Source organism: Nicotiana sylvestris, chromosome 1 (genome assembly GCF_000393655.2).
Source record: "Nicotiana sylvestris chromosome 1, ASM39365v2, whole genome shotgun sequence".
In the NCBI taxonomy this organism is placed as follows: domain Eukaryota; kingdom Viridiplantae; phylum Streptophyta; class Magnoliopsida; order Solanales; family Solanaceae; genus Nicotiana; species Nicotiana sylvestris.
Genome location: NC_091057.1, coordinates 33,867,646 through 33,895,448, shown reverse-complemented (window position 1 = coordinate 33,895,448; position 27,803 = coordinate 33,867,646). Strand labels below are relative to the sequence as shown.

At 38.1% G+C, this 27,803-nt stretch overlaps 1 protein-coding gene across 1 annotated transcript; it reads left to right on the top strand.

Annotated features, from left to right (window-relative positions):
- The first annotated feature begins 1,795 nt into the window (after positions 1-1,795).
- Positions 1,796-5,578, top strand: LOC104246983 (putative disease resistance protein RGA3). The gene is made up of 2 exons (XM_009802905.2): positions 1,796-5,171; positions 5,273-5,578. Exon 1 carries the CDS (start codon positions 1,877-1,879, stop codon positions 5,150-5,152), a length of 3,276 nt encoding a protein of 1,091 aa, XP_009801207.1. The 5' UTR covers positions 1,796-1,876; the 3' UTR covers positions 5,153-5,171; positions 5,273-5,578.
- The last annotated feature ends 22,225 nt before the right edge of the window (positions 5,579-27,803 follow it).

Below are 27,803 nucleotides of genomic sequence, written 5' to 3'. Positions count from 1 at the left end.
CTTGCATCACAACCAATATCAAATATTGTTGCATTCTTCTACTGATATACAAATTTATTCTACCATTGTATGTGATTCTAAAATGTTTAGTTTCATTCTGCTATTTAATTTGTCTCGCAACAATATTAATGAGTTGGTTATTATGGAGCTGGTTAGCTAATTTTAACAACTATTTTGGAACACGTTTTATAATATTTGACATAAGATATTCGTGTAACACACGAACATAGAGACTAGTTAATATAAAATACACGTAAATCACGTATGATACTAGTTGACAGAAAAAAACATAGAAATTGCAAAAAACTAACTTTCTCAATTCAATATTTTGAATCTTAGGCTACTGTGTGGTCTCAGTTTATTTGTTTGTCCTTAGAAGTTTAACCAAATTTCACATGTATAACATTGTGAGGAACAATCACTCACAATCGATATATCTTAGGATTGTTCTGTGGGCTGGGAGGGGTAGGTAAAAGTAAAGCATCAATGAACGAGTAAAACGGAGTATAGCCTATGGGAAAAAGTTCCTTTTTTTACCGTTTAAAAAAGAAATTAAAAAGAGAGATTTTTTGTTTTAATATAATAGTAATGAATATGTTTAGTTCTTTTTTATGTCATTACTGTGTTCAGTACTTTTAGAGGGGTACTTCTAAGCAACGATAAATTTGTTTCTGTGTGACATATAAGTTATGGATTCGAGCCGTGGAAGCAGTCTTTTATGCTTGCATTAGAATAGACTGTCTACATCATGCCCCTTGGGATGTGGCCATTTCCCGTACCTTGCATGAACGCGGAGTGCCTTACGCATCGCACTGCCATTTAATGTGTTCTATACTTTAAGTGAAAAAGGTTAAATGCCCCTAAACTATTGAAAAGGGTTTTAAAATACCCTTAATCCATATATTGGGTTAAAAATACTCTTTCATGCACCTTTTTGGTTCACTTATGCCCTTTGACCGTTAGGTCAGTACTGAATTAAAATTAATAATTATTTAAATTCCACGTGACAACTTGTTATTGGCCAAAATTAAAACATCTAACTCATTAAAAAGACCCATCATTTTTCGTACTAATCCGCTCCAAACACTAACACGACCTGAACAAAAAGTTCAACAAAAAAAAAACAGCCCCCACTTCTATCAAACTCCGTGGAACAAAAGCTCCATGGAAATTGCAGTGAACATATAGAAGCCAATTTGCTACGTGGTTTTCTTTTTCTTGTTTTGGCATCCAATTCAATTTATATGATAGACACAAATTGCATTATATTCAAGATGAGTTTAATTTTAATCATTTTCACATAATCAGAAAGATCTCAAAGTGATTGTTTGGAAGATATCATAAACCGTTGGACTACACAAAGGTGAATGAAGGAGTATTTTTAACCCACTAGGTGAATGGAGGATATTTTTAGACTTTCAATAGTTTATTTTTTACTCTTGTCCGTACTTTTAGAGGCGGTAAAAAATCTAATGAATATCCTGCTTTAAGTTCTTTTGCCGCTTATCTTATACAAAGAGACATGATTGTTCAACAGGTCCAATACTTCTTAATATAAAAAGGTAAGTAAATTCAAGTGGAAGTTTCAACTTGTTCTGTCATATTCATTCAATTTGCGTTGCTGGTCTTATTCAGCTGCTGCTTTTGTAATTTGTAGGCAAGCACACATGACGACCAGAATACCCTGGTTTAAGTACACTAATGATGGTCCAGGATAGTTTGTGACATTTGTGGTGAGGAAAAACTTCCAAGTCAAGGTCTTCGTTAACCCTTTAATAAATTGTGTTAGGTAAAAGGCTACTTTTAATACAAAGACTTATACTACTAGTTTGCAACAAAAAGGTTGTTGATCTTCAAATCATATTACTTTCTCATCATGGCTGAAATTCTTTACGAGCTTGCTGCTGAGATCTTGAAAAACTTGGGTTCTCTTGCAGTTCAAGAAGTAGGATCAATTTGGGGACTAAGCGATGAGCTTCGCAAGCTTTCTGGTACAGTTTCTTCAATCCAAGCTGTACTAATTGACGCGGAGGAGCAGCAGCAGAGTAGCCACGGGGTGAGGGATTGGACAAGGAAACTTAAAAAAGTTTTCTTTGAGGCTGATGATCTCTTGGATGACTTTGCTACTCAAGTTACACATCGAAAATTGGTGAGTAAGGTAAGCATCTTCTTCTCAAAGTCAAATCCTGTGCTTTATAATCATAAGATAAGTAAGCGTCTCAAGGCCATTCGAGAAAATCTAGATGTAATTGCAAAAGATAAGGCCTCCTTGAACCTTGTTGAAAGGAGGCAACCTTTGCTTCTTGAGTCTAATTTGGATAGAGAGACTTCTTCATTTGTGCCTGATGGAGAAGTCATTGGAAGGAATGATGATAGAACGAAAATTCTCGATTTTCTTATGAATTCTGAGGTAAATGAGAATGTTGCGGTTATATCGATTGTTGGCCTTGGTGGACTAGGAAAGACCACTCTCGCGCAATCGGTGTATAATAATGAAATGGTTCAGGAAAAATTTGATAAAAGATTGTGGGTTTGTGTTTCAGACGTTTTTGACGTGAAAGTGATTGCAGAAAAAATCGTCGAATCTGCAGGAGGGGGGAAGAATAATTTCCTTCAACTAGATGCTGTGCAAAAGCAACTTCGAGAAATGCTTGATGGGAAGAAATATCTACTGGTGCTCGATGATATGTGGAATGAAGATGCCTTGAAATGGTCGAGATTGAAAAATATGTTGATCGGTGGAGCCAAAGGAAGTAAGATTTTAGTAACTACTCGCTCAGATGTAGTTGCGGAAGTTTCAGGAAGTATTCACCAACATAAATTGGGGGACCTTTCAGAAGAAGAAGCATGGGCATTGTTTGAAAAAATGGCATTTGAGTGTAACAACGAGAGTGAAAATTCGAGTTTGGTGGAAATAGGAAAGGAAATTGTGAAAAAGTGTGGAGGAGTTCCTCTTGCAATAAGGTCAGTAGGAAGCCTACTACGCCTAAAAAGAACGGAGGATGAATGGATATATTTCAAGAATCAAGATTTGTCAAGTATCACACGAGGAGGCGACAATGTCATGGCCATTTTAAGATTGAGCTATAATCACCTTCCTCACCATCTAAAGATATGCTTCGCATATTGTTCTCTCTTTCCAAAGGATTTCCGAATTGATAGAGTTGATTTGATTGATATGTGGATTGCTCAAGGCTTTATTCAATCAACTATTAGCAACAGAGACAATGTGGAGGACGTTGCAAATTCATATTTTGTGGATATGTTACGAAGGTCATTCTTTCAAGAAACGAAAGAACATAAATCGTTTCCGGATTTTTACAAAATGCACGATCTTATTCATGATCTCGCAAAAGAAGTTGCAGATAGGGAGTTCTTCAGTATCACTAAAACTGAAGATACAGAGATTGTAATCCCAGAACAAACTCTCCATGCTTCTTGTTTATTCCAAGTAGGTGCTTCATTGGAATTTCCGAGTCCCTTCTATAGGAAGCATATGAAGTTGCGGACATTTATATACCTAGATGGGTCTAAAAATGTTGTCATAAGAAATTCAACGTTAGAGGGAATGGTTTCAAGTTTTGAATGTTTACGCATTCTGCATCTACGTCGCCTGGAGATAAAATTTCTGCCTCAATCATTAGGTGGACTGAAGCATCTAAGATATCTTGCGATTTCCTCTAGAAGCATTGTTACTTTACCAAATTCCATCACGAAGTTGCATAATCTACAAGTTTTAAAGTTGGTTGATTGCATTAAACTCAAAAAATTGCCAAGAGATATTTGGAGATTGGTGAGCCTTCGACGTTTGGTATGTCTGTGGTGCGCATCATTAACCCATATTCCACCGGGACTTTGGCAGTTGGCAAGTCTCATTCACTTGGATTTTGATGGTTGCAAGTCATTGGAAGATATGCCACCTGGAATTGACCAGTTGACATCTCTACGGACATTGACAAGTTTTATCGTAGGCAAAGAAAGTTGCATATCTGGTTTGGCAAGTGACAAGTTGAATGAATTAAAAGGCCTTGATCTCAGAAATAGATTAAGAATTAAGTTCATGGGACGTGCCCGTGCAATTGGAGAAACAATACCTACCGATGTAGTGAAAAGAATGAAACATCTTCGATATATCTGGGTAGAATTTGAACGTGGAAATCAAGAGAATGATACTGGGGCTGATCTGATAAAGTTGGAGGCCCTGCAGCCGCACCAAAACATTGAGAGGTTGCGAATAGAAAATTATAGTGCATCAAGGTTCCCAAGTTGGTTGATGGTTGATAATCTTGGCTTTTTGCTACCCAAGCTTGTTTTTCTGCAAATCAGAGATTGTCATAAATGCCAAAAGCTCCCACCATTATGGCAACTGCGTTCTCTCCAAAATCTTGTACTATTAAATCTTGACGTCGTGGAGAGCATAGATGGACTTGAAGGTAATGATGATAAATCCATGCTACGATCAAATACTCCTACAGATGAACGATACTTCCCTTCCCTAAAGCGACTTTATTTGGGGATAATAAGTGAGAAGATATTGAAGCAAATTCTTTGCCCACCTCATCATCCTTCTCCTCTTTGCAATTTGAATAGATTGACTCTAGTTTCTATTGAGGACCTAGCAACTATGCCAGAGGATGTCTTCAAGAGTCTCACCTCACTCCAATCCTTGTCTATATATAACTGCAGAAATTTGGTCTCTCTATCCACATGCCTAACTCATCTCACTTCTCTTGAGTCTTTATGTATAGAGAATTGCCCTCTGCTTGATTTATCTAACGAAGAAGCAATGCAATTTGAAGTCCCGGGGAATTTATCAACTTTCAAAGCTTTCTACCTTGACAAGCTAATGTCGCTACCAGTTTGGCTCCAACATTTCTCGGGTACTTTGAAATCAATAGAGATTTGGGAATGTCCTAACCTCACATCAATTCCAGAATGGATAGGCGACCTCATTGCCCTTAATTGGTTGGAAATTTATGGTTCACGTATGTTGACATCCTTTCCAGAAGGCATGCGATCTCTCGCAGCATTGCAAGTGCTAATTGTTACAAGATGTTCATCAAGTCTGAAGCAAAGATGCGAGAAGGAAGGAGGAGAGGACTGGCCTAAGATTGCTCACATCCCAAGAGTTGACATAAGAGAAGGGATTTGATAACCGGCTGCAAGTTGAGGTAATTATCTTTTTACTGCATGTTTGGGTTAATGTTTCTCGTCGTCTCATAATGTGTTTTTTGTACTGTATGTAACACTGTATTGTATTGTGTTGTTTAAGAATTGAAGCAATGTTTGGATAGAAGGATGAGTAAGCATGAGTTTGCGCAAAAGGCAGGTGAAGGTCAAGGTGCTGAACACCATTTTCTCAATAGGTTTGAACCCGAAAACTGAATTGGTTGTTAAAAAGTGAAAACCGTGAAGTTGAAGAAGGAAGTTGGAGTTCTCTTGATTTCTCTGTTTGTTCTTAAATTACTTCCAAGATGAGTTGAAATAGCTTTGGAACTTCTCAATTAGTTCCCACCTTGATGTTTGTAGGGGATAATGTATATGTTTAATTTGGTTTCTGAATAAGTTTGTGTGTAGATCTGATTTTCCTTAACACTGTTTTCTGCCCATCCTTCTTGTCTATTACTTTAGTAAAAAAATGTTCGTCCAAAATACTTATTACTTTAAAAATCAAGACAACATTATTTATCTTTTTTCAACTCCACTGTTTCCTACTCTAAGAAGGCATCATATTATTCAAAAGAATATTCGAGTAACAAAGCTTCGATCTTTTTATTTTCTTAATTGCTTTTCGTGCGGGTATATGATCGGGACGATAACTCTTCTTATCCATAGTTACCACTTCTATAGGTTTATCACTCATTGTCTCGCCATCTGTTTCATTTATCACAAATTAAAAATTTCCTCTAGGCTGAAAGGGTGGACTTCAAGGTGTTCAACCTTTTCGAAGAGATAGATTTGAACCCCTACTCGGTCTTGCTGCCCCTCTTTGTATTTTATGTCTCAACCTTTTTACAGACTTTGTTTCAAAATTTCAGTAAATACATAAAAGCGGGGTACTTCTTGCTATTAAATAATTTTGTTAAGGCGTATCGTTTTTCTTTAAAATTGTACTACTAAGAATCTTATTTTAAAGAATGTGAGCAACATTTTGAGACGAACTTAAAACATAAGTTGTATCCACGTTGAATATAATAGCACCCAATTGTTTACATATCACACTAAGTCCCAGCGAAAACTGATCTCACATCTTGACCATAAAGAATGTGGTGTTGACTTCATCAATGCTTTTTCATTCCTTCAGTCTGCTCTCAAGAACCAATAATGCAGTCATGGCCTAATATACAGTGCAATCCTAAAAAAAACCATCCTATGGAGATACGCAGATGAATACATTTTCTGCATCTGCTTTTTAGAGCGTGTAACAGAAAGTCGATGCAAATATAAAGAGATATGGGGTGGGGGATATGAAAAATTTGACGGGATATGAGAGAGAAAAATAATATAAATCTTATTTTATGGCTTAAGGGTAGGAGGTGATGTCAAAAGGTAGCTATGGAATATAATTTTTTAAAAGAATATTTATTTAAAATAAATAAGGTATCGACCTTTAATATAGGAGGTAATTAATCCAAGAATTTACCTGGTGAAATATACTAGTGAAACTTAGAATGTCGTTGAACTTGTGTTCTAAAAACCTATTAAAGTTCTAAATTCTTTTACGTTATTATACTTGATGTCATGACATCGATAGATAGAGAATGATTATTCAGTCCAAATCTTTTTTGAGAGTATATTGGTATTCGTATTGAGCCCACTAATCCAAATTCGTGCCACTTAAAGAGCCATTTAAGAGGAAGCGCTCCCTAACAAGATTTTTCATGCCCATGTCTCGAAATCAAGACCTTTAAGGTTGGATTGATATATATCCCATCATAACCGTTGTTGGTCAGTCCAAATCGTTGATTGAACATCATTTACGGGGAGGGTTGTATTGGGAAAAATTGAGTTTACATATTAAAGTGGTATAAAAGATGATGTGTCATGACACATAGACTGGTCAAAGAGTTACAACTGGCAAAGAGGCACGGGTTGTAACAGATACGAGCAGAAGCAAAGGAAGAGGCACGAGCGGTTATCTAAAAGGTTCAGCGCTCATACTTATTTAAGTCCAAAAATCAAGGGGAATGAATCTGACACTACATGAGAGTACAAATATAGTATTTAATGAGCCTTAAATACTAAAAACGTTAGAGAATCTGTATTAAATACAATGATTATGTAACGTAGCATTTAATGTCTTTAATTGTATATAATGACCTTATTATGACAAAGGCAAAATGCATATCTCCAAAATAACTATAAAAGGGAGAGAATGGATCAACTGTAACAACACGAAATACTATCTCAATATACCGATTTACTTGCTTTTCTTCTGATTATCTTATTGCCAGCCAAATTACTTTCTTTCATATATTCTTTTGATTGTCAGTAACCCGAGTTCTTCTAAATTAAAACTTTGACCTAAATCCCATTTTTTGGTTAAACAAATTGGTTCCGTTGCCGGGAATCTGATAATCTATCCTCTTTTCGCTTAACTTTCCTTGTTGCATCAACCATTTCGAACAACAATGACAACATTCAAGGAAGCCAAGGAAACCAACAACTTCAGGGAAATCCACAGGGTAATCAAACCCCGGTCCCTTCTCCCCGAGGCTCTCCTAGGTGGTCTCGTGAAGGCTCTCCTGATGGATCTCATACAAATGGAAACACTCAAATTGAAAATGTTGAAACTATCGACGAAGCTTTGCAGAAACTAATTGTTGCACAGGTCATAAAGCTCTTGAGGCTTTTGCTAGCCAGTTACCTGTTGCACCACCCATACCCACTCCAAATAACAACACTTTGGAGAACTCTCGTTCCGGGCTTGTTAATTCAGGTAGTGGTGGAACCCCCAACGAATCACAGGAGGGAGAATTAGGTAACTTAGTCAATTCTGATTTACAAAATTTAGTACTAACATTGCTGAAACAGCTCAAGGAGCAAAGTGACCGCATAGAGCAAATACCCGGGGTGCCGCCCGTAATCAAAGGGATAGATACGGATAAATATTCGCAACAACCTTGGAAGCCAAGTGTTGCTCCCCTCCCAATTCCAAAGAAATTTAAAATGCCTGATATTCCAAAATATAATGGAACAACAGACCCACGAGACCACGTGACTGCATTCACAACAGGCATAAAAGGCAACGACTTGACCAAGCAAGAGATTGAATCAGTATTAGTCAAAAAATTCGGTGAAACACTCACCAAGGGTGCATTAACATGGTATTCTCTTTTACCCGAAAATTCTATAAATTCTTTTGCTGAGCTTGCAGATTCTTTCATCAAAGCACACTCGAGAGCTCAAAAAGTCAAAAAAAGAGTGGAAGATATTTTTAAAATCAAGCAAGGGGACTCAGAATTGCTTAAGGAGTTCGTGGACAGATTCCAACGTGAAAGAATGACATTACCATGTGTACCTGATAATTGGGCAGCTATAGCTTTCCCAAATAATTTGAATGAAAAGAGATCGGAAGCTACGAGGTGACTCAAGGAAAGTCTTCATGAATTCCCAGCTACAATATGGAATGACGTTTACAACAGGTATAGCACGAAGCTAAGGATAGAAGAGGATACCATTCCATGATACCAAAAAGAAGAAAAAGTAAGTTCGAGACGGGCGAAAACCGAAAAAAGGTCCGGTAAAAATAGGTACGAGCCATACATGATACCTGCGGGAAAAGATTCACGGTCAAAATGGGACAATCAAAGGTATGATCACAGATCAAGGAATAGAGAGTCAGGCTCTTCATCAAGGTTTAGGAATGATCGAAACATCCATGAGTCACGAGATGATAGAAATTTGAAGGCGAGATTTGGCGGTTACAATTTCAATGTGAGCACTTTCGAGCTCGTAGCTGTTTTGAGAAGCATGGGTGACAAGGTACGATGGCCAAAAGAGATGAGATCGAATCCAAACAGGCGCAACCCTGATCATTGGTGTGAGTTTCATAATGATCACGGACATAAAACAGCAGACTGTAGATTTTTACAAAGTGGAGTTGATCATTTATTAAAACAAGGGTATCTCACCAAGTTATTCAGTGAGAAAGGTAAGCAAGCTTACATGAAGAATAGGCAAGAACCCCTAAACCACCTTCTCCCAAAAGAACCGTCAACGTTATAAGCGGGGGGTGAAGACATCAATGGCGTAACATACACTGCAGCTAATAAAATTTCCAAAATCACAATTACCCAAGAGAAACGGGTGCGACATGTATTAGAGGAAGGCATCATTACATTTGATGATGCTGATGCGGATGACGTATTATCTCCTCATAATGATGCCCTGGTAATATCTTTAATTGTACATGATACTAATATGAAACGAGTTTTGATTGATCCAGGTAGTTCTGTGAACATTATTTTGCTAAGAGTATTACGTGAGATGCAAGTTGAGGATAAATTAATACCAAAGGCGCATATTTTATCTGGATTTTACAATTCTAGTGTTGTGATGAAAGGAGAGGTAATACTCACCACATTCGTAGAAGGAGTTATCAAAGATACAAAGTTTCAAGTAGTAGATATGGAGATGGCTTACAATATGATCCTTGGGAGACCATGGATCCATGAAATGGATGTCGTTCCTTCAACCTTGCATCAAGTTATTAAATTTCTATCACCATGGGGAATATGTCAAATCCGCGGGGATCAACATACATCCAGGAGCATCAACTCTATAACAGATTCAAGTACGAAAAAAGAAGAAAAATAGCAATCACAAAAAATAGTTGAGGGCACCACAACACAAACCTCAACTAAACAAGGGCGGACAGATGTGGATTTAAGGACTGATACCATTCAAGAACCAGAAGAGAACAAAAATATCAAAACAACAATTAAAGAACTGTAGGCTGTGGTGTTATTTGCACAATGGCCTGATAAGAAAGTCTACGTAGGGGCCAATCTAAGCCAAGGCATGAGAGGTAAGTTAATTGAATTTTTGAAAACTAACGTGGATTGTTTCGCTTGGTCCCACTCTGACATGACAGGAATACCACCGGAGGTAATGACTCACAAATTTAATAAAGAACCATCGTACCCTCCTGTCAAACAAAAGAAAAGGAAGCAAGGAACTTTCAAGAATCAGGTGATTCAAGAAGAGGTTCAAAAATTGCTAAAGATTGGATCCATCCGCGAGGTAAAGTATCCTAATTGGTTAGCCAATACTGTTGTAGTTCCAAAGAAGAATGGTAAGTGGCGAGTTTGTGTGGATTACACAGACCTTAATAAAGCTTGTCCTAAAGATTCTTTTCCACTACCACATATAGATCAGCTAATTTATGCTACTGTAGGGCATGAACTATTAAGTTTTTTAGATGCATATTCAGGGTACAATCAGATCAAAATGGATCCGATAGATGAGGAAAAAACTTCATGAATAACAGACAGGGGGACTTACTGTTATAAGGTAATGCCTTTGTTCTAAAAAATGTTGGTGCAACATATCAAAGGCTGGTTACTAAAATGTTTCAAGAACATCTGGGAAAAACCATGGAGGTTTATATAGACGATATGCTCGTTAAAACTCAGCATTCGAGAAATCATATATCACACTTGTCTGATACATTTTAGATTTTGCGCAAATTTAATATGAAATTAAATCCGGAGAAATGTGCATTTGGTATCGCATCAGGTAAGTTTTTGGATTTTCTTGTTTCTAATCGTGGTATTGAAGTGAATCCCGCACAGATTAAGGGCATTGAAGAAATTCTTGATATTCTTTCAAGCAAAAAAGAAGTACAAAGGTTGACAGGAAGAATTGCAGCCTTAGGAAGATTCATTTCTAAATCATCAGAAAAGTGCTTTAAATTCTTTTCAGCTCTTAAAAAGCAAGATCACTTTGAATGGAACGAGGAATGTCAGCAGGCACTCAAAAATTTGAAGACATACTTATCAAATCCACCATTGCTCGCAAAACCAAAGGCTGGGGAAAGATTGCTCATCTACCTTGCTGTTTCAGAAGTAGCGGTAAGTGTTGTTCTAGTCCGTGAGGATCAAGGTAAACAATCTCCGATCTATTGTGTTAGCAAATCTTTGTTAGATGCAGAGACACGGTACCCTCAATTGTAAAAGCATGCACTTGCATTAATCATGACATCTAGAAAATTAAGGCCTTATTTTCAATGTCATCCTATTGCTGTAGTAACTGCTTATCCATTACGCAATATATTACATATGCATAAATTGTCAGGTATGTTAGCTAAATAGGCTATAGAATTAAGTGAATATGATATCACCTACCAGCCTAGAACTGTTATAAAATCTCAAGTGTTAGCTGATTTCGGGGCTGATTTTAGCCAAGGGATGCAATTAGAAGCAGAAAAAGAGTTGCAGGTGTTCAACGGAGCTAACCCAGGAATTTGGACCTTGTTTACTGATGGTTAATCTAACGTAATGAGTGCTGGTTTAAGGATTGTTTTGGTACCACATGTTTAACCAAAAAATAGAATTTCGGTCAAAGCTAGAATTTAGAAAAACGCGGGTTACTGATAATCAAAAGAATATATAGAAGAAAGTAATTTGGGGTAACCAGAGTGTAATCAGGAGAAAAACAAGTGAATCAAAGTATATTCCAATTGTGTCTTGTGTTTACAAGTGGCCAGATACCTCCCTTTTATAGGTATCTTGAAGATATGCGTTTCCTCTAAATCATAATGAGGCTATTATGAATAATTAAAGACATTGAATACTATGTTACACAATCATTGTAATCAATACAAATTCTCTAACGTATCTAGTATTTAATGCCTGTCGAATTTCGTATATGCGCTCTTTATTATGGTCAAATCCATTCTTTTTGATAAATGACTTAAATAGGTACGGGCGCTGAATCCTTCAAATGTCCTCCCGTGCCTCTTCCTTTGCCTTTGCTCGCTTCTATTGCTGCCCGTGCCTCTTCACTAATTATAATTCTTTGACTATTTGACCAGTCCACATGTCTCAACATGTCACTTACATATATAAATGCAATTTTTCCCAATACAGATAGTCCCCCCACTTTCCATTTATTCATCAATTGAATATTTGGGAAGTGGATTTCATTAAAACGAGAATTTTTGTCACCATTAATGCTATGACAAAATTGATGCTTCAATTGTCACTTCCATTTAATATTTCGTACACGTATCAATTTTCCATTGGCTCTGCAGTTTTTGCAGCCTTTTTCAAGGTTTTTACGGTTCCACTATTAATGAAGTGCCAGTTATCATAATTATGGTCTTTCCACCTCCGCACTTTTACCTTTGGCGGTTGCTTATCGGTATAAATATAATTTTTTCCCTTGTCGTTTATCACATAAAGCTTATTGAACACTTATTTCTCCAAATCTCTGTTTACTTCTTCCTTAAATCATTCTTCTTTGATATGTCTTCTCCAAGCCCTAACCTTGAGAGAGTTTCCATTATTGACTCCTTCCCCAATGCCCCTGTTAGGCACAGAAGGGAAGGTAGACTTCGTAGTTTAGGATCTACTCGAGGTAGTTCGTCTATCCCTTCTTCTGGTTCTGGTCCTTCCTCTAGAACCAGAGGTTCCCTTTCTCACAAATCTTCTTCTAGGGGTAAAGATCATTCTGAACCTTTACGCAAATCTTTAGTAGATGAGATAGTCTCTTCAGAATTGTCTTTTTACCATGACAGGGAATCTCTTAGAAACCAGGTTTTCGCATTAGATCGTGTTGATGCTTACCCCACTCAAATTACAGAGGTTTTGACTCCTGTGGTTCGTAAGGTCTGTCATTGGAGTAATGATTTTCCCATTATTATCCTTAATCCAAATCAGAGAATTACTTCCTATTTAACTGAGTTCTCTTTTGTTTACACTTACCCTTTTACTTTAGGGTTTAGACCAGCAATCGACCCAGTCATTCTTGAATTTTGCCCATTCTTCAATGTCTGCTTGGGTCAAATTGGCCCAATCATATGGAGGGTTGTTGCCTGTTTAAGGCATTTAGACAGTAAAGCTTAAGCTCCTTTTACTAACCTCACTTGATTCATCTTTACTCACCTAGGCTTTTTCGTAATGGTGTTTTTACACTAGTATCCAGGAGTAAGAGGGTTTTGGTGAGCCCTGAAGATGACAAAAATCGTGGCTGGTATGCCCGATTTGTTGTTGCCCCCACTGTTGGTTTAGTGGGTGAAGATAATATTCCCTTCCCTAAGAAGTGGAATTTTGCACGTAGGTCTTTTATCCCTCTCGTACCTTCTTCTTTCAAGTTTATCAGTTTTTCTAATTTTACCCCCCTTTTTTAGCAACCATGGGAGTTGTGGGGGATGTTCCCAATTCCCATGGTTGGGTAGATAAATTGCTGAAGATCGCGCCAATGGACGATAGATCTTGGAAAACACTTTCTAACTGCTTTGGTTGGAAGGTAAAGACTCATGGTAAGAGTTCACATTTTGTTCTTTTCGTGCCTATATTCTCCTTTATTGTTTTAACTTTTATCCTTCTTTTTGTCAGGATTTGCTATTCGAGGGGTTACTGCTGAAGCAGTTGCAGCCTCTCATGTCTCTTTGGGAACTCGTACTCCTTCGGGAACCCGTATCTCTTTAGAGAGAGCCCGAGAGATAGTCTTGGGTTCCTCTTCTGCGAAAAGGAAGGCTGCTGAAGAGGAAAATGAGAGTTCCTTGGTAACGAGGACACGAGTTAGGAGACGCATCGTTTCCGATGACGAAGCTGAAGTTTCGGTTTCTCTTACCGAACCTGTTGAAACCCCAATAATAATTCCTGATAATGACGTCACTCCCCACGATACTCGTGAGTCTATTGACCAACTTTTCGTCAGTGGATTTGGTCGTGAAGATGTTAGGCCTGTTTTAGACGAAGTACCTTTATCGTCTTTTTCATTACTCGTGCCTGTGATTCCTTCTTTACCAGCCCCAGCTATTTTTTTCCTTCTTCTACTGCTCTTACCTCTTCTCCGGCTCCTCCTTTGAACATTCCCCATCCTATAGTTCATCATACTAAAACGGGCTCTTCAAGTAGAAGTGCCGCTATGAGGCGGGTAATTATTGAAATTCCTGCTGAGAGCAGCCTTTTAAGAAAGTCAGGTCAGGCGGATGTATGGCTGGAGCCTCTTATTAGCCCAATTGAAAAGGCAAAGCTGGAGAGCCACAGTTCCCTGACTTTAGTGAATGATATTGTGCATGCCACTCTGAAGGTATTTTCCTTCTTTTACTTTGCAAAATTTTTCATCTTTGGGATTTTTTTTTCTTTTTTTAGGCCAATCTTATCGGTACAGAATTGATGAAAAGAATTGCCCCTTTGGAGAGATAGCACACGACTCTCAATTGGAAGCAACCAATTGAAAGGGGCAATTTGAGAGTGCTCAGCTTGATATAGAGAACTTACAAGAGAGCAAGAATACCTTAGAGCAGCGAGTACGGGCTTTAACTTCAGAATTGGCGGTTACAAAAGCTTATTCACACCAAGCAGAAAAAGACAAAGAGCAACTCGAGTCCTCCTTCTCAGAGCAGCTATCTAAAGCTAGTGAAGAGATCAGAGAATTAAAGGCTCTTTTAAACCAAAAGGAAGTTTACGCTGGGGAGCTTGTGCAAAATTTGACTCAAGCACAAGAAGACCTCAGAATCTCTACTGATAAGGTGCGTTCTTTAGAATGCTCCCACGCCTTTCTTCAAGCTTCCCACAGCTCCGCCTTGGCTGAAAATGAAGAGCTAAAAAATGAGATTGCTGCTTGGGAAAAGGATTATGAGATCCTTGAAGAAAAATCTGTTGTTGAGGCAAGTTGGGCTTTTTTGAATTCCCGTCATGATACCCTACTTGAAGCTGGCCAAGAAAACTTCAACCTGGAGTTGGAGTTAGCTAAAATCAATGAAACCATTGAAAAAGCTCAACAAACTTAGGACTTCCCTTCTCCCGTGGATGAAGTTCCCGTGGTTGAAGCTTTCATGAATGTTGAAGTTGATATGGGTATCATGACTATTTCAAACCCGATCGAGCATGTTGCTACAAGCCAAGTTGAAACCGCGCCTGCTGATGCACCTGCCCAAATTGAGCCTGCTGCTATTGACGTTCCTGCCTCAATACCACAAACTTCTCAGTGACCAATTTTAATCATTCAAATGATTTTGTTTTTGTTTTGATTTTGGAAGATTGTAATCAAACCCTTAACTTCATTTGAGGGTTGATTTTAGAAACGTCAGTCCCCAAGTCTTTTAATGGGGATAATCTAAACAATTTCGTAGTGTTATGACTAAGTTCGAACTTAGTCTTAGATTGTTTTACATATTAAGAAGTTTGTTATCTTAAACTTCTGCTTGCTTTATTCTCGCCTTTATTTTTAAGGACTTACAGAATAATTTGCATTTTTGTTTTCCGAAAAATGCTTCTGTTAACCTCATGATTAATTTAAACATGAGTTTTATAAAAGAGGGCCCTTTTTATATTCCAATACTTAATGAAGAAGACGTCTCAACATCATAATGGTATTATCATACGATAAAAGAAATAGGAATACACATGTTTCTCTGAAATAACTTTGACATGTTTTTATTTTTGAACCTTGTCTAGATCCGAATAAAACTTTACATGTATTTGAATTACATCTATAACTTTCTCGTAACTATTTTTCTTGTAACAGATTCAAAAGAATAATAATAGACACGGGGTTTTTCCTTATAACCCGTTTTAGTACATAGCCTTTAACCTAACTATAGTGAGGTTTTTCTTTGGCCTTAGCTCGTGGCTTTATGACTTTTACTCTGTACTTGACTCTTTCAGGCTTGATTTTTCCTTAATCTGCTTTGCCCTCTTTATACATATGCCCGTGTATATTATGTAATCCCCCAAGTGTTTGAGTGTTGAAGTATGAAGCATCGAGCACTTGATAGTTTCTCTCGTTTGGTCCTTTTCCTGAAAAGGAAAAACATACGGGACTCGGAGGGACGATTATAGATGAAGACTGCATAACCCGTTTGCATTTCTATCAGAATAATTGTAACCTTAGGCCAGGAATTTTAGGTTACTCCATGTTCCTTACAGGTCGTGACTCATCATTTAGTACGAGTTAGCGTTTTGCCTAGCATCTAAAATTGTTAGTAAAATTTTAACAATTCAAAAATGAAATTTAAAATGGTTATACCTGACCATGGGTTTTCCTTAGAAATAGTATCTCTTTAAATGAACAGCATTCCAATGCGAAGGTAGTATCTTGCCATCCATTGTTTCCAATTCATATGCTCCTTTTCCTGCAACATCACGCACTCTGTAGGGTCCTTCCCATGTTGGACTTAATTTCCCTGTGTTAGCTACCTTTGTAGACTGAAAAACCTTTTTAAGCACGAAGTCCCCAATTTTGAAGAACCTGAGGCGTGCTTTTCTATTGTAGTATCGTTCTATGACTTGCTTTTGTGCTGCCATTCTTATTAAAGCAGCTTCTCTCCGCCCCTCGAGTAAATTTAGGTTGACCCGCATCTCCTCGTCATTAGATTCTTGTGTCGCCTGTGTGAACCGTGTACTTGGTTCCCCTATCTCAACTGGAATTAAAGCCTCAGCTCCATAAACCAATGAGAACGGTGTTTCTCCTGTACTTGTTTTTGCAGTTGTGCGATATGCCCATAAAACTCCAGGTAACACTTCAGGCCAGTTTCCTTTTGATTCCTCTAGTCGTTTCTTTAAATTGTTGATAATGACTTTGTTCGTTGATTCTGCTTGTCCATTACCCACCGGATGATATGGTGTTGATGTAATCCTTTTAATTTGCCATCTTTGAAAAAATCATGTGATCTAAGCTCCAATAAACTGAGGACCATTATCACATACGATTTCCTTTGGTACGCCGAATCGACATATGATATTCCGCCAAATAAAGTCTCTGACTTCCTTTTCTCGCACCTGTTTGAATGCACCTACCTCTACCCATTTAGTAAAATAATCAGTGAGAACAAGCAAAAACTTTACCTGTCCTTTTGCTTGCGATAATGGACCTACGATATCCATTCCCCATTTTATAAATGGCCATGGCGCAATAACCGGATGTAATAATTCTGCAGGTCTATGCATATTATTACCGTACCTCTGGCATTTATCACATTTGGCCACGAAACTTTCTGCCTCCTCTTCCATTTTAGGCCAGTAATAACCTGCCCTAATTAAGGTTCTTACTAGTGATCTTCCACCTGCGTGATTCCCGCAATGACCCTCGTGTATTTCTCTCATTACATACTCTGTTTGCGAAGGTCCAAGGCATCTTGCTAAGGGACCACCGAACATTTTGCGATATAGATTGCCTTGTTTTAAGCAGTACCGAGCGACCTGCCTTCAAAGAGCATAAGCCTTTTTCTTGTCATCAGGGACGGTTCCATACTGCAAAAAAGCAACAATTTCGTTCCTCCAATCCCAGGTTAAGTTATTAAAATTTACCTCATTCGCATCAGGATCAAGAACTGAATGAAATAAATGTATCACTGAGGCATTTGCATCGTTTGCCACGTCGGCCACATATGCGAGATTAGCTAGGGCGTATGCTTCAAGATTTTCTTCCCTGGGTATCTGTCTAACTTTTCAATCTTGAAATTGTTTTATCAATTCCCGTACCTTTTCCAAGTACTGTTCATCCTTGCTTCCCTGGCTGTATAAGTCCCCAACATTTGATTAACTACGAGTTATGAATCACTCTTGATTATAATCTGATTTATGCCAAGTTCCCGTGCCAGTTCTAAACTGCAATCATAGCCTCATATTCTGCCTCATTGTTAGTTATGGAATGACATTTAATAGCTTGCCGAATTGTTTCACCCGTAGGAGGTACCAATACTACCCCCAAACCTGCTCCTCTCACATTAGATGAGCCATTAGTGAATAAAGTCCAAGTTCCTGGGTTAGATCCATTGAACACCTGTAATTCTTTTTCTGCTTCTAACTGTATTCCTTGACTAAAATCAGCCACGAAATCAGCTAATACTTGTGATTTTATAGCAGTTCTAGGTTTGTATGCAATTTCGTATTCACTTAACTCTATTGCCCACTTATCTAACCTACTTGATAACTCATGCTTATGTAATATGTTACGTAAAGGGTAGGTAGTTACCACAACGATAGGATGACACTGAAAGTAAGGTCTTAACTTTCTAGATGTCATGATTAACGCAAGTGCAAGTTTTTCTAACTGAGGATACCTCGTCTCTGCATCTAACAAAGATTTACTTATGTAATAGATAGGTGATTGTTTACCCTTCTCTTCTCTGACCAAAACAGCACTTACCGCCACCTCCGAAACAGCAAGGTAGAGGAGTAGCTTTTCCCCAGCCTTTGGTTTTGCCAACAAAGGTGGATTTGATAAGTACGTTTTCAAATTCCTAAGTGATTGTTGACATTCCTCATTCCATTCAAAATGATACTGCTTCTTAAGGGCTGAGAAGAATTTAAAACACTTCTCTGATAATTTAGAGATGAATCTTCCCAAGGCCGCAATTCTCCCTGTTAATCTTTGAACTTCTTTCTTATTTGAAAGTATGTCAGGGATTTCCTCAATGGCTTTAATCTGTGCAGGATTTACTTCAATTCCACGGTTAGAAACAAGAAAACCCAAAAACTTGCCTGATGCAACGCCAAATGCACATTTTTCGGGATTTAACTTCATATTAAATTTGTGCAAAATTTAAAATGTGTCAGATAAGTGTGATATGTGATTTTTTGAGTACTGAGTATTAAAAAGCATATCATCTATATATACCTCCATTGTCTTTCCTAAATATTCCTGAAACATTTTGGTAACTAACTTATGATACGTTGCACCTGCATTCTTTAGACCAAAGGGCATGACATTATAACAGTAAGTCTACCTGTCTGTTATGAATGAAGTTTTTTCTTCATCTCCTGGATCCATTTTAATCTGATTATAACCTGAATATGCATCTAAAAAACTTAACAATTCGTGACCTGCAGTTGCATCAATCAATTGATCTGTGTATGGAAGTAGAAAAGAATATTTAGGGCATGCTTTGTTAAGATCTGTATAATCTACACAAACCCGCCACTTACCGTTTTTCTTTGGAACCACAACAGTATTGGCTAACCAGTTAGGATATTTTACCTCTCGAATGGAACCAATTTTTAGCAATTTTTGGACCTCTTCTTGAATCACCTAATTCTTGAAAGTTCCCTGCTTTCTTTTCTTTTGCTTCACAGAAGGATATGACAGATCTTCATTTAGTTTTTGAGTCATCACCTCCGGTGGTATTCCTGTCATGTTGGAGTGGGACCAAACAAAGCAGTCTATGTTAGTTTTCAAAAATTCAATTAACTTACCTTTCATTCCTTGGTCAAGATTAGCTCCGACATAGACTTTTTTATTGGGCCATTGAGCGAATAACACGACAGGTTCTAATTCCTCTATCGTTGTTTTGATATCTTCATTCTCTTCTGGTTCTTGAATGGTATCAGGCCTTGAGTCTACATCTGTTCGCCCTTGTTCAGTTGAGGTTTGTGTTGTGATGTCCTCAACTGTCTTCTGTGATTGCTATTTGCCTCCACTTCTCGTGCTTGTATCTGCAACGGAGTTAATAGCCCTAGATGTATGTTGATATCCGCGAATTTGACAGATTCCCCATGGCGATTGAAATTTGATAACTTGATGCAAGGTTGAAGGAACAGCATCCATTTCATGGATCCATGGTCTCCCCAGAATCATGTTGTAAGCCATTTCCATGTCTACTACCTGGAACTTTGTATCTTTGACGACCCCTTCAGCAAAAGTGGTGAGTGTTACCTCTCCTTTCGTGACGACACTGGAATTATCAAATCCAGATAGAGTATGCGCCTTTGGTATTACTCTATCTTCAGGTTGCATCTCACGTAGCACTCTTAGCAAAATAATGTTCAAGGAACTACCTGGATCAATCAAAACTCGTTTCACATTAGTATCATGCACAATTAAAGATATTACCAGTGCATCGTTATGAGGGATTAATACGCCATCTATATCTGCATCATTGAATGTAATATTGCCTTCTTCTAAAACATGCCGCACCCGTTTCCCTTGGGTAATAGTTACTTTGGAAGGTTTGTTAGCTGCAGTATATGACACACCATTGATGTCTTCACCCCCACTTATAACGTTAACAGTTCTCTTGGGAGAAAGTGGTTTTGGAGGCTCCTGCCTGTTCTTCATGTAAGCGTGCTTGCCTTTCTTGCTGAACAACTCAGTAAGATATCCTTGTTTTAATAAATGATCAACTTCACTTTGTAAAAATCTGCAATCTGCTGTTTTATACCTGTGATCATTATGGAACTCGCACCAATGGTCAGGGTTGTGCCTGTTTGGATTCGATCTCATTTCCTTTGGCCATCGAACCTTATCTCCCATGCTTTTCAAAACAGCTACGAGCTCGGAGGTGCTGACGTTGAAGTTGTAACCTCCGAATCTCGCTTTTAAATTTCTATCATCATCCCGTGACTCATAGTTGTTTCGCTCGTTCCTAAATCTTGATGAAGAACCTGATTCTCTGTTTCTTGATCTGTGATCGTGCCTTTGATTATCCTGTTTTGACCGTGAGTCTTTCCCCGCAGGTCCCACATAGGGCTCGTACCTATTTTTATCGGATCTTTTTTCGTTCTTTGCACGTCTTGAACGTATACTTTCTTCTTTTTGAGATTGTGGAACAATATCTTCCTCAATCCTCAACTTCGTGCTATACCTATTATAAAAATCATTCCACGTTGTAGCTGGGGATTCTCGAAGGCTTTCCTTGAGTCTCCTCGTATCTTCCGAGCTTTTTTCATTCAAATTGCTTGTGAAAGCTATAGCTGCCCAGTTATCAGGTACACGCGGCAATGTCATTCTTTCGTGTTGAAATCTGTCCACGAATTCTCTAAGCAATTCTGAATCTCCTTGCTTGATTTTGAAAATATCCTCCATTCGTTTTTCCACTTTTTGGGCTCCTGAGTGTGCTTTGATAAAAGAATCTGCAAGCTCAGCAAAAGAGTTTATAGAATTTTCAGGTAAAAGGGAATACCATGTTAGTGCTTCTTTGGTGAGTGCTTCACCAAATTTCTTGACTAATACCGATTCGATCTCCTGCTTAGTCAAATCATTGCCTTTTACCCCCGTTGTGAATGCAGTCACGTGGTCTCGTGGGTTTGTTGTTCCATCATACTTTGGAATATCAGGCATTTTGAACTTTTTTGGAATTGGGAGTGGGGCAGCACTTGACTTCTAGGGTTGTTGCGAATATCTGTCCATGTCTACCCCTTTGATTATGGGCGGCACCCCGGGTATCTACTCTATGCGTTCACTTTGCTCCTTGAGCTATTTCTGCAAGGTTAGTACTAAATTTTGTAAATCAGAATTAATTACATTACCTAGTTCTCTCTCCTGCAGTTTACTAGGAGTTCCACCGCTGACAAGCCTGGAACGAGGGTTTTCTATAGTGTTATTATTTGGAGAAGGTGTGGATGTTGCAACAGGTAACTGGTTAACAAGCGCCTCAATAGCTTTGTTGACCTAAGCAGTAATTAATTTCTGCAAAGCTTCATCAACAGCTTCAACATTTTCAAATTGAGCATACTCGTTTATTTGAGATCCATCGGGAGTACCCTCACGAGATTGTCGTGGAGAGTCCTGCGGAGTAGGAACTTGAATGTTAATATTCTGTGGGCCTCACTGACTTTGTTGGTTCTCTTGGTTTCCTGGAGTGTTGTCATTATTATTCGACATAATTGATGTAACAAGGAAGGTCAAGTGAAAAGAAAATAGATTATCAGATTCACGGTAACGAAACCAATTTGTTTAACCAAAAAATAGAATTTCGGTCAAAGCTAGAATTTAGAAGAACGTGGATTACTGATAATCAAAAGAATATATAGAAGAAAGTAATTTGGGGTAACCAGAGTGTAATCAGGAGAAACACAAGTGAATCAAAGTATATTCCAATTGTGTCTTGTGTTTACAAGTGACCAGATACCTCTCTTTTATAGGTATCTTGAAGATATGCATTTCCTCCAAATCATAATGAGGCTATTATGAATAATTAAAGACATTGAATGCTACGTTACACAATCATTGTAATCAATACAAATTGTTTAGCGTATCCAGTATTTAATGCCTGTCGAATTTCGTATCTGCGCTCTTTATTATGGTCAGATCTATTCCTTTTGATAAATGACTTAAATAGGTACGGGTGCTGAATCCTTCAAATGTCCTCCCGTACCTCTTCCTTTGCCTTTGCTCATTTCTATTGCTGCCCGTGCCTCTTGACTAATTATAATTCTTTGACTATTTGACCAGTCCACGTGTCTCAACATGTCACTTACATATATAAATGCAATTTTTCCCAATACACCACCTACGGGTGAAACCATTCGACAAGCCATAAAATGTCATTCTATAACTAACAATGATTCTGAGTATGAAGCTGTGATTGCAGGTTTAGAACTAGCACGTGAACTTGGCATATATCAGATTATAATCAAAAGTGATTCACAGCTCGTAGTTAATCAAATGCTAGGGACTTATACGGCCAGGGAAGCAAGGATGCATCAATACTTAGAGAAGGTACGGGATTTGATAAAGCAATTTCAAACCTAGAAAGTAACACAAATATCAAGGGATGAAAATGTTGAAGCCGACGCCCTAGCTAATCTTGCATATGCGGCAGACATGGCAAGCAATGAAAATGCTTCAGTTATTCATTTGTTTCATTCAGTTCTCGACCTCGATAAGAATGAGGTAAATTTTAATAACTTAACTTGGGATTGGAGGAACGAGATTATTGCTTTTTTGCAGTATGGTACCATCCCTGAAGATAAGAAAAAAGCTCATGCGCTTCGAAAAAAGGCTGCTTGGTACTGCTTAAAGCAAGGCAATCTTTACCGAAAAATGTTCGGTGGTCCCTTAGCAAGATGCCTCGGACCTTCTCAGACGGAATGCATAATGAGAGAAATACATGAGGGGCATTGTGGGAATCACCAAGGAGGAAGGTCATTGGTAAAAACCTTAATTAGGGCAGGTTATTATTGGCCCAAAATGGAAGAAGAAGCGGAAAGTTTCGTGGCTAAATGTGATAAATGCCAAAGGTACGGTAAAAATATGCATAGGCCCGCAGAGTTATTACATCCGGTCATTACACCGTGGCCATTTATGAAATGGGGGATAGATATCGTGGGTCCACTAACACAAGTAAAAGGATAGGTAAAATTTTTGCTCGTACTCACTGATTATTTTACTAAATGGGTAGAGGCAGGAGCATTTAAACAAGTGTGAGAAAAGGAAGTTAAAGATTTCATTTTGCGGAATATCATATGTCGATTAGGTGTACCAAAGGAGATCGTGTGTGATAATGGTCCTCAGTTTATAGGCACTCAAATCACAGAATTCTTTCAAAGTTGGTAGATTAAAAGGATTACGTCTACACCTTATCATCCAGTGGATAATGGGTGTGAGCACGTGATTTTTGCCCTCTATATGAATAATTCCCAAAATCCCAAACAAAATAATTTTTCTTTATTTTTACAATTTTTGTGGGTTCTGGTGTCATCTTCTGATAATTGTTGCATTTTATTTGTGCGTGTTAATTTTTATAAAATACAAAAAAAATACGCATTTTTTGTTTTGCATTTAGGGTTTAGTTTTATATTTTTAGTATCAATTAGGGATTAATTTGTTTAGAACAAAACATGAAGAATCACAAAAAATAGTTCACTTTTTCATTTTTAATGATTTTATTGTGAATTTGTCACAAAATAGTTTTTGAACAATTTTAGGAATTAATTAGTCTTTGTTTTAAAACAATCAGGATTTCGTGTTAAGTTTTACATCTTTATAAAAATTATGAAATTTATTATAAAAATTGTAAAAGCAAGAAAAGAAAATGAAAAAATAATAAGTGTATAAAAGTGGTCTTATTTGAGACCCGAAATTTGGGCCAAATGCACTAAAACATTTCAGGCCCAAACGCCTCAAGCATTTAATTCAATCCAGCCCAGGTCCTTACCCAGTCTGCCCCCCTTCTAAACAAAACGGCGCCGTTTCGGGGTCCTTGGATCAGGACCGTTGGATCTCATCAATCCAACGGTCCGGAACTAACTAGGTTACTGGTATTTAAGTGTCCGAACCCTTCCCCCTACCCCCATTTGCCTTGTCTTCTTCACCCTACCCCTTCTCCTCAAACCCTAATCTGCGCCGCCCCTAAATCCCTTGCTGGCGGTGAACACAAACTATGTCGTTCACCCTGAGATTAACACCACAGATCCCCCTCACTCTCCTCTTTCCATTGCACCCATTGGTTCACCTTGAACAAGGCCGGAACTCTTCGAATCTTAATTTGAAGTTTTCCGACCAAGTGACAGGTTCGTCCAAATCAGTCCGAAATCATACCCCACAACCCCCAACCCTTCCTCAACACTAATCCGTGGTTGTTTTGTTTCAAATCACCTTGAAATGGCCCAAATCTTAGATCTAAGAATTTCTGGCCAAATCCTAAAAACCAAATCCTTTTGATTTCGAACCGTAGTACCCTTAACCATGTGTTCTCGTGTAAGAACACATGGTTAGGGATGTTACGCGTCAAAAATCTGAAAGGATTCAGATGTTTATGACTGGTCGGAATCCCTTATGCCTTTGTGAGTTTTTTTTTACTGCTTCTTTTACTCGCATGATTGAAGTATTATTTACAGTTGTTGTTTCATTATTTGTTCTGTTAATTTTATGATTTAATTGTGTTAGTTTAGGTTCTGTTAATTACTGTTGATTCTGAGCTTGATATTTGGTTGAATGATTATAAGTTCATGGTTTAAGGGTTAGTTTTAAGTTCATTTAATATTAATCGTGGTAGCTTAAGCTCAGTTTAATTTCATTTAGCTTGTTCGAGTTGGTTAATTGAACAGAATTGGTTCAGTCAGTCTGATTAGTTAGTTTCTGAATGCTAGTTAGTTAATTTTAGTTTGTTTCAGAATGATTTAGGATATTGGGTATAGCTGTTAAGGATGAGGGTAGGTTCAGTGATTTTGAAAGGCTTTCAGGGGTAATCTGGGTATGGAAAAGGGTAGTTTTGATAGGAATAGTAATATCAAGGTATAGGGAAGGACAGTATATGTATTGTATGGGTAGAGGAATACCTTAGAGCCTTCTAGAATGGGGTACAAGTGCAAATTTTAATAATTGTAGTGCAGTTACTTGTTTAGCAAGATAAAACTAGAGGGACTGAATTGAAAATAGGGAGGGACTGATTGACAAATCAGAACCTAATCTATTCTCTTTGGGTTTGCTTATAAAAGGATATGAAATACCTTGGGAAGGGGGGCTGCTCTCCATCTTTCTGCCTTGAGCTCTAAGTTTCAATTTGAGCCTTCATTATTGCTTTTGATTTCAATCAGCATTTTATTTCCAAAACTATTCAGAAAACAAAAACATCAAAATATGGAAAATTTTGAAACAGCTTCAGAGTCTCATTATTAGTTTTTGGACTTCAGCTGGGTATTGGGGTTAATTAGTATCGCAGGTGTTTGGTTTCAGCTGCGAGGGACAGGGGTATGTTGGAAGTATGTTAAAGTGATCTGTGGGAATTGGCTTATATTTCTGGTTTTCGAAGCAATTTGCCTTGTTTTTGTGGTGTAACATTGCTGGGTTTGTTGCTGTTGCTGTTGAAAATAGCTGATTCATCTCCTTTTCTTTATTTGCATTACAATTCCCAGGTACATTTCCTTGACTCGCATCTATGTAACCCCAAGTTGAAGTGGAGAAAAATGGGAATGCTACTGGAATTCTGTTGCCTTTGGAAACATTGTCTGTTGATTGCCTTTTCATAGTTTAGTTGTTTAAATTGTCTAACTGTTATTAATTGATTTCGTTGGCGTTGATTCGAGCCCATAGCTGATTTGTATAATTGAGATTGATGAACTGTTAAGCATGAATTCGATCATCTTAAAGTGGATATTCGAGTATTTAGATTCATGTATATAGTCAAGGGTGTGGGCTGTTTAAATTGTGCATTTCAGGTTTAGGCAATTGTCATTTTCAATTTGTTTAAATTCCATAGTGTGCTGAAGTCAAATCTGCAAACGTTGTAGTTGGTTTGGAGTTCAATACGCATGGTTGATTTTAAATTTGGTCTAGTATGAATTGCATATTTAACAGCCTCATATTGGGCCAGTTTTGGGCCTGAAATATTAACAGTTGGCCCAGATTTTGGCCAGGTGATAACTGATTTAAGGCCTAGGTGCATCAAGGTGTAAGAAGTAGATAAATAAAAGAGTGCCTCAAGGGGCTCGACCCCTGGGCTGTAACGATTTTTGTCAACACGTTAGAAGTCAGGCCTGCAGTTGGCCCAATGCGAAAAGCCCCAGGAGCCAGCGTCTGCAGTATGTGCAATGGCATGAGTTGGACTTTAGGGGGCTGGAAGACCATTTTTCTCAGTCTTTCCGTCCAGATGTTCAAGTTCGAATTCAGCAAATTGTAGGCTTAACCAATTAGGACCCTTAAGTGATTAATAGCATAATTATCTCACCATTTAGATTTGGAAAAGTTGTTTCAGTGAATTTCATCACCTTCTCCAAAATAACAATACGTTAGAATCTTTAAGTCCGACCTACTTAAAAATTACTTTCCTAAACTTGGGTGCGCATTGATGCGACCCAAATCCAAATCTCGATGAAGTCGAAATGTGTTGACAATCACGGGCGCATTGATTGCGACGGGGTTCGAAACGCGTTTTCGCGACATCATAATTCTAAAAATAAATAATGATAGAAAAGAATTCCACAAATTGGGACGAGCCTAACCGCACAAAAAATAAACACGGGGCCCTCAATAAATAATTATCGAAATAATTAGAATTTGGGATGGCCGTTTAGCGAACTTCATGGCTTTTCCCCAAAATAATACTACGTTAGCATCTTTAGGCTCGATTTAACTAAATTACTTTCTTAAACTCGGGTGCGCATTTATGCGACCCAAATCCAAATCTCGACGAAGTCGAAATGTGTTGATAATTACGGGTGCATTGATTGCGACGTGGTTCGAAACGCATTTTCATGACGTCGCAATTCTTTAAAAAATATTATAATAAAAGCGGTGTAAAATTAATAAAAGGCACATGAGTTGGCATGTATTAAAATCAGATAAAATCAAATACAATAGTTGAGCGACCGTACTAGAACCACGGAACCCGGGAATGCCTAACACCTTCTCCCGGGTTAACAAAATTCCATACTCGGATTTCTGGTTCGCGGACTGTTGACAGAGTCATAAATTTCCTCGGTTCGGGATTCAACCGGTGACTTGGGACACCATTAATATCCCAAGTGGCGACTCTGAATCATTAATAATTAAATCCCGTTCCGATTGTCCTTTAATTGGAAAAACTCCTTTACGCCCTTCGCGGGGTGTAGGTAGTGAAAAAGGAGGTGTGACAGCTCTGGCGACTCTGCTGGGGACGAACCCAGAATCTCTGGTTCAGGGTTCAGAATTCGAGCTTAGATAAATTGTTGTATTTAATATATCTGATTTTCATACATACTTTGTGCTGAATGTGCTAAATGTTACCGCTTTGATATTCTCTGAACTGTATATAAACTGTGCCGACACCCTTCTCTCTTCACCTCCGGGGATGTGCTTACTGGTTGAGACTCCCTATTCTGTTAGTGTCATACCTTGAAATAAGAAAGAGGTCGGACAAGTTACGAAGCCGGATGGCCTTTTGGTTCCCGGTAAGTTGCCCCCTCCTCGACCCGAGTTGTCCGCTCGGG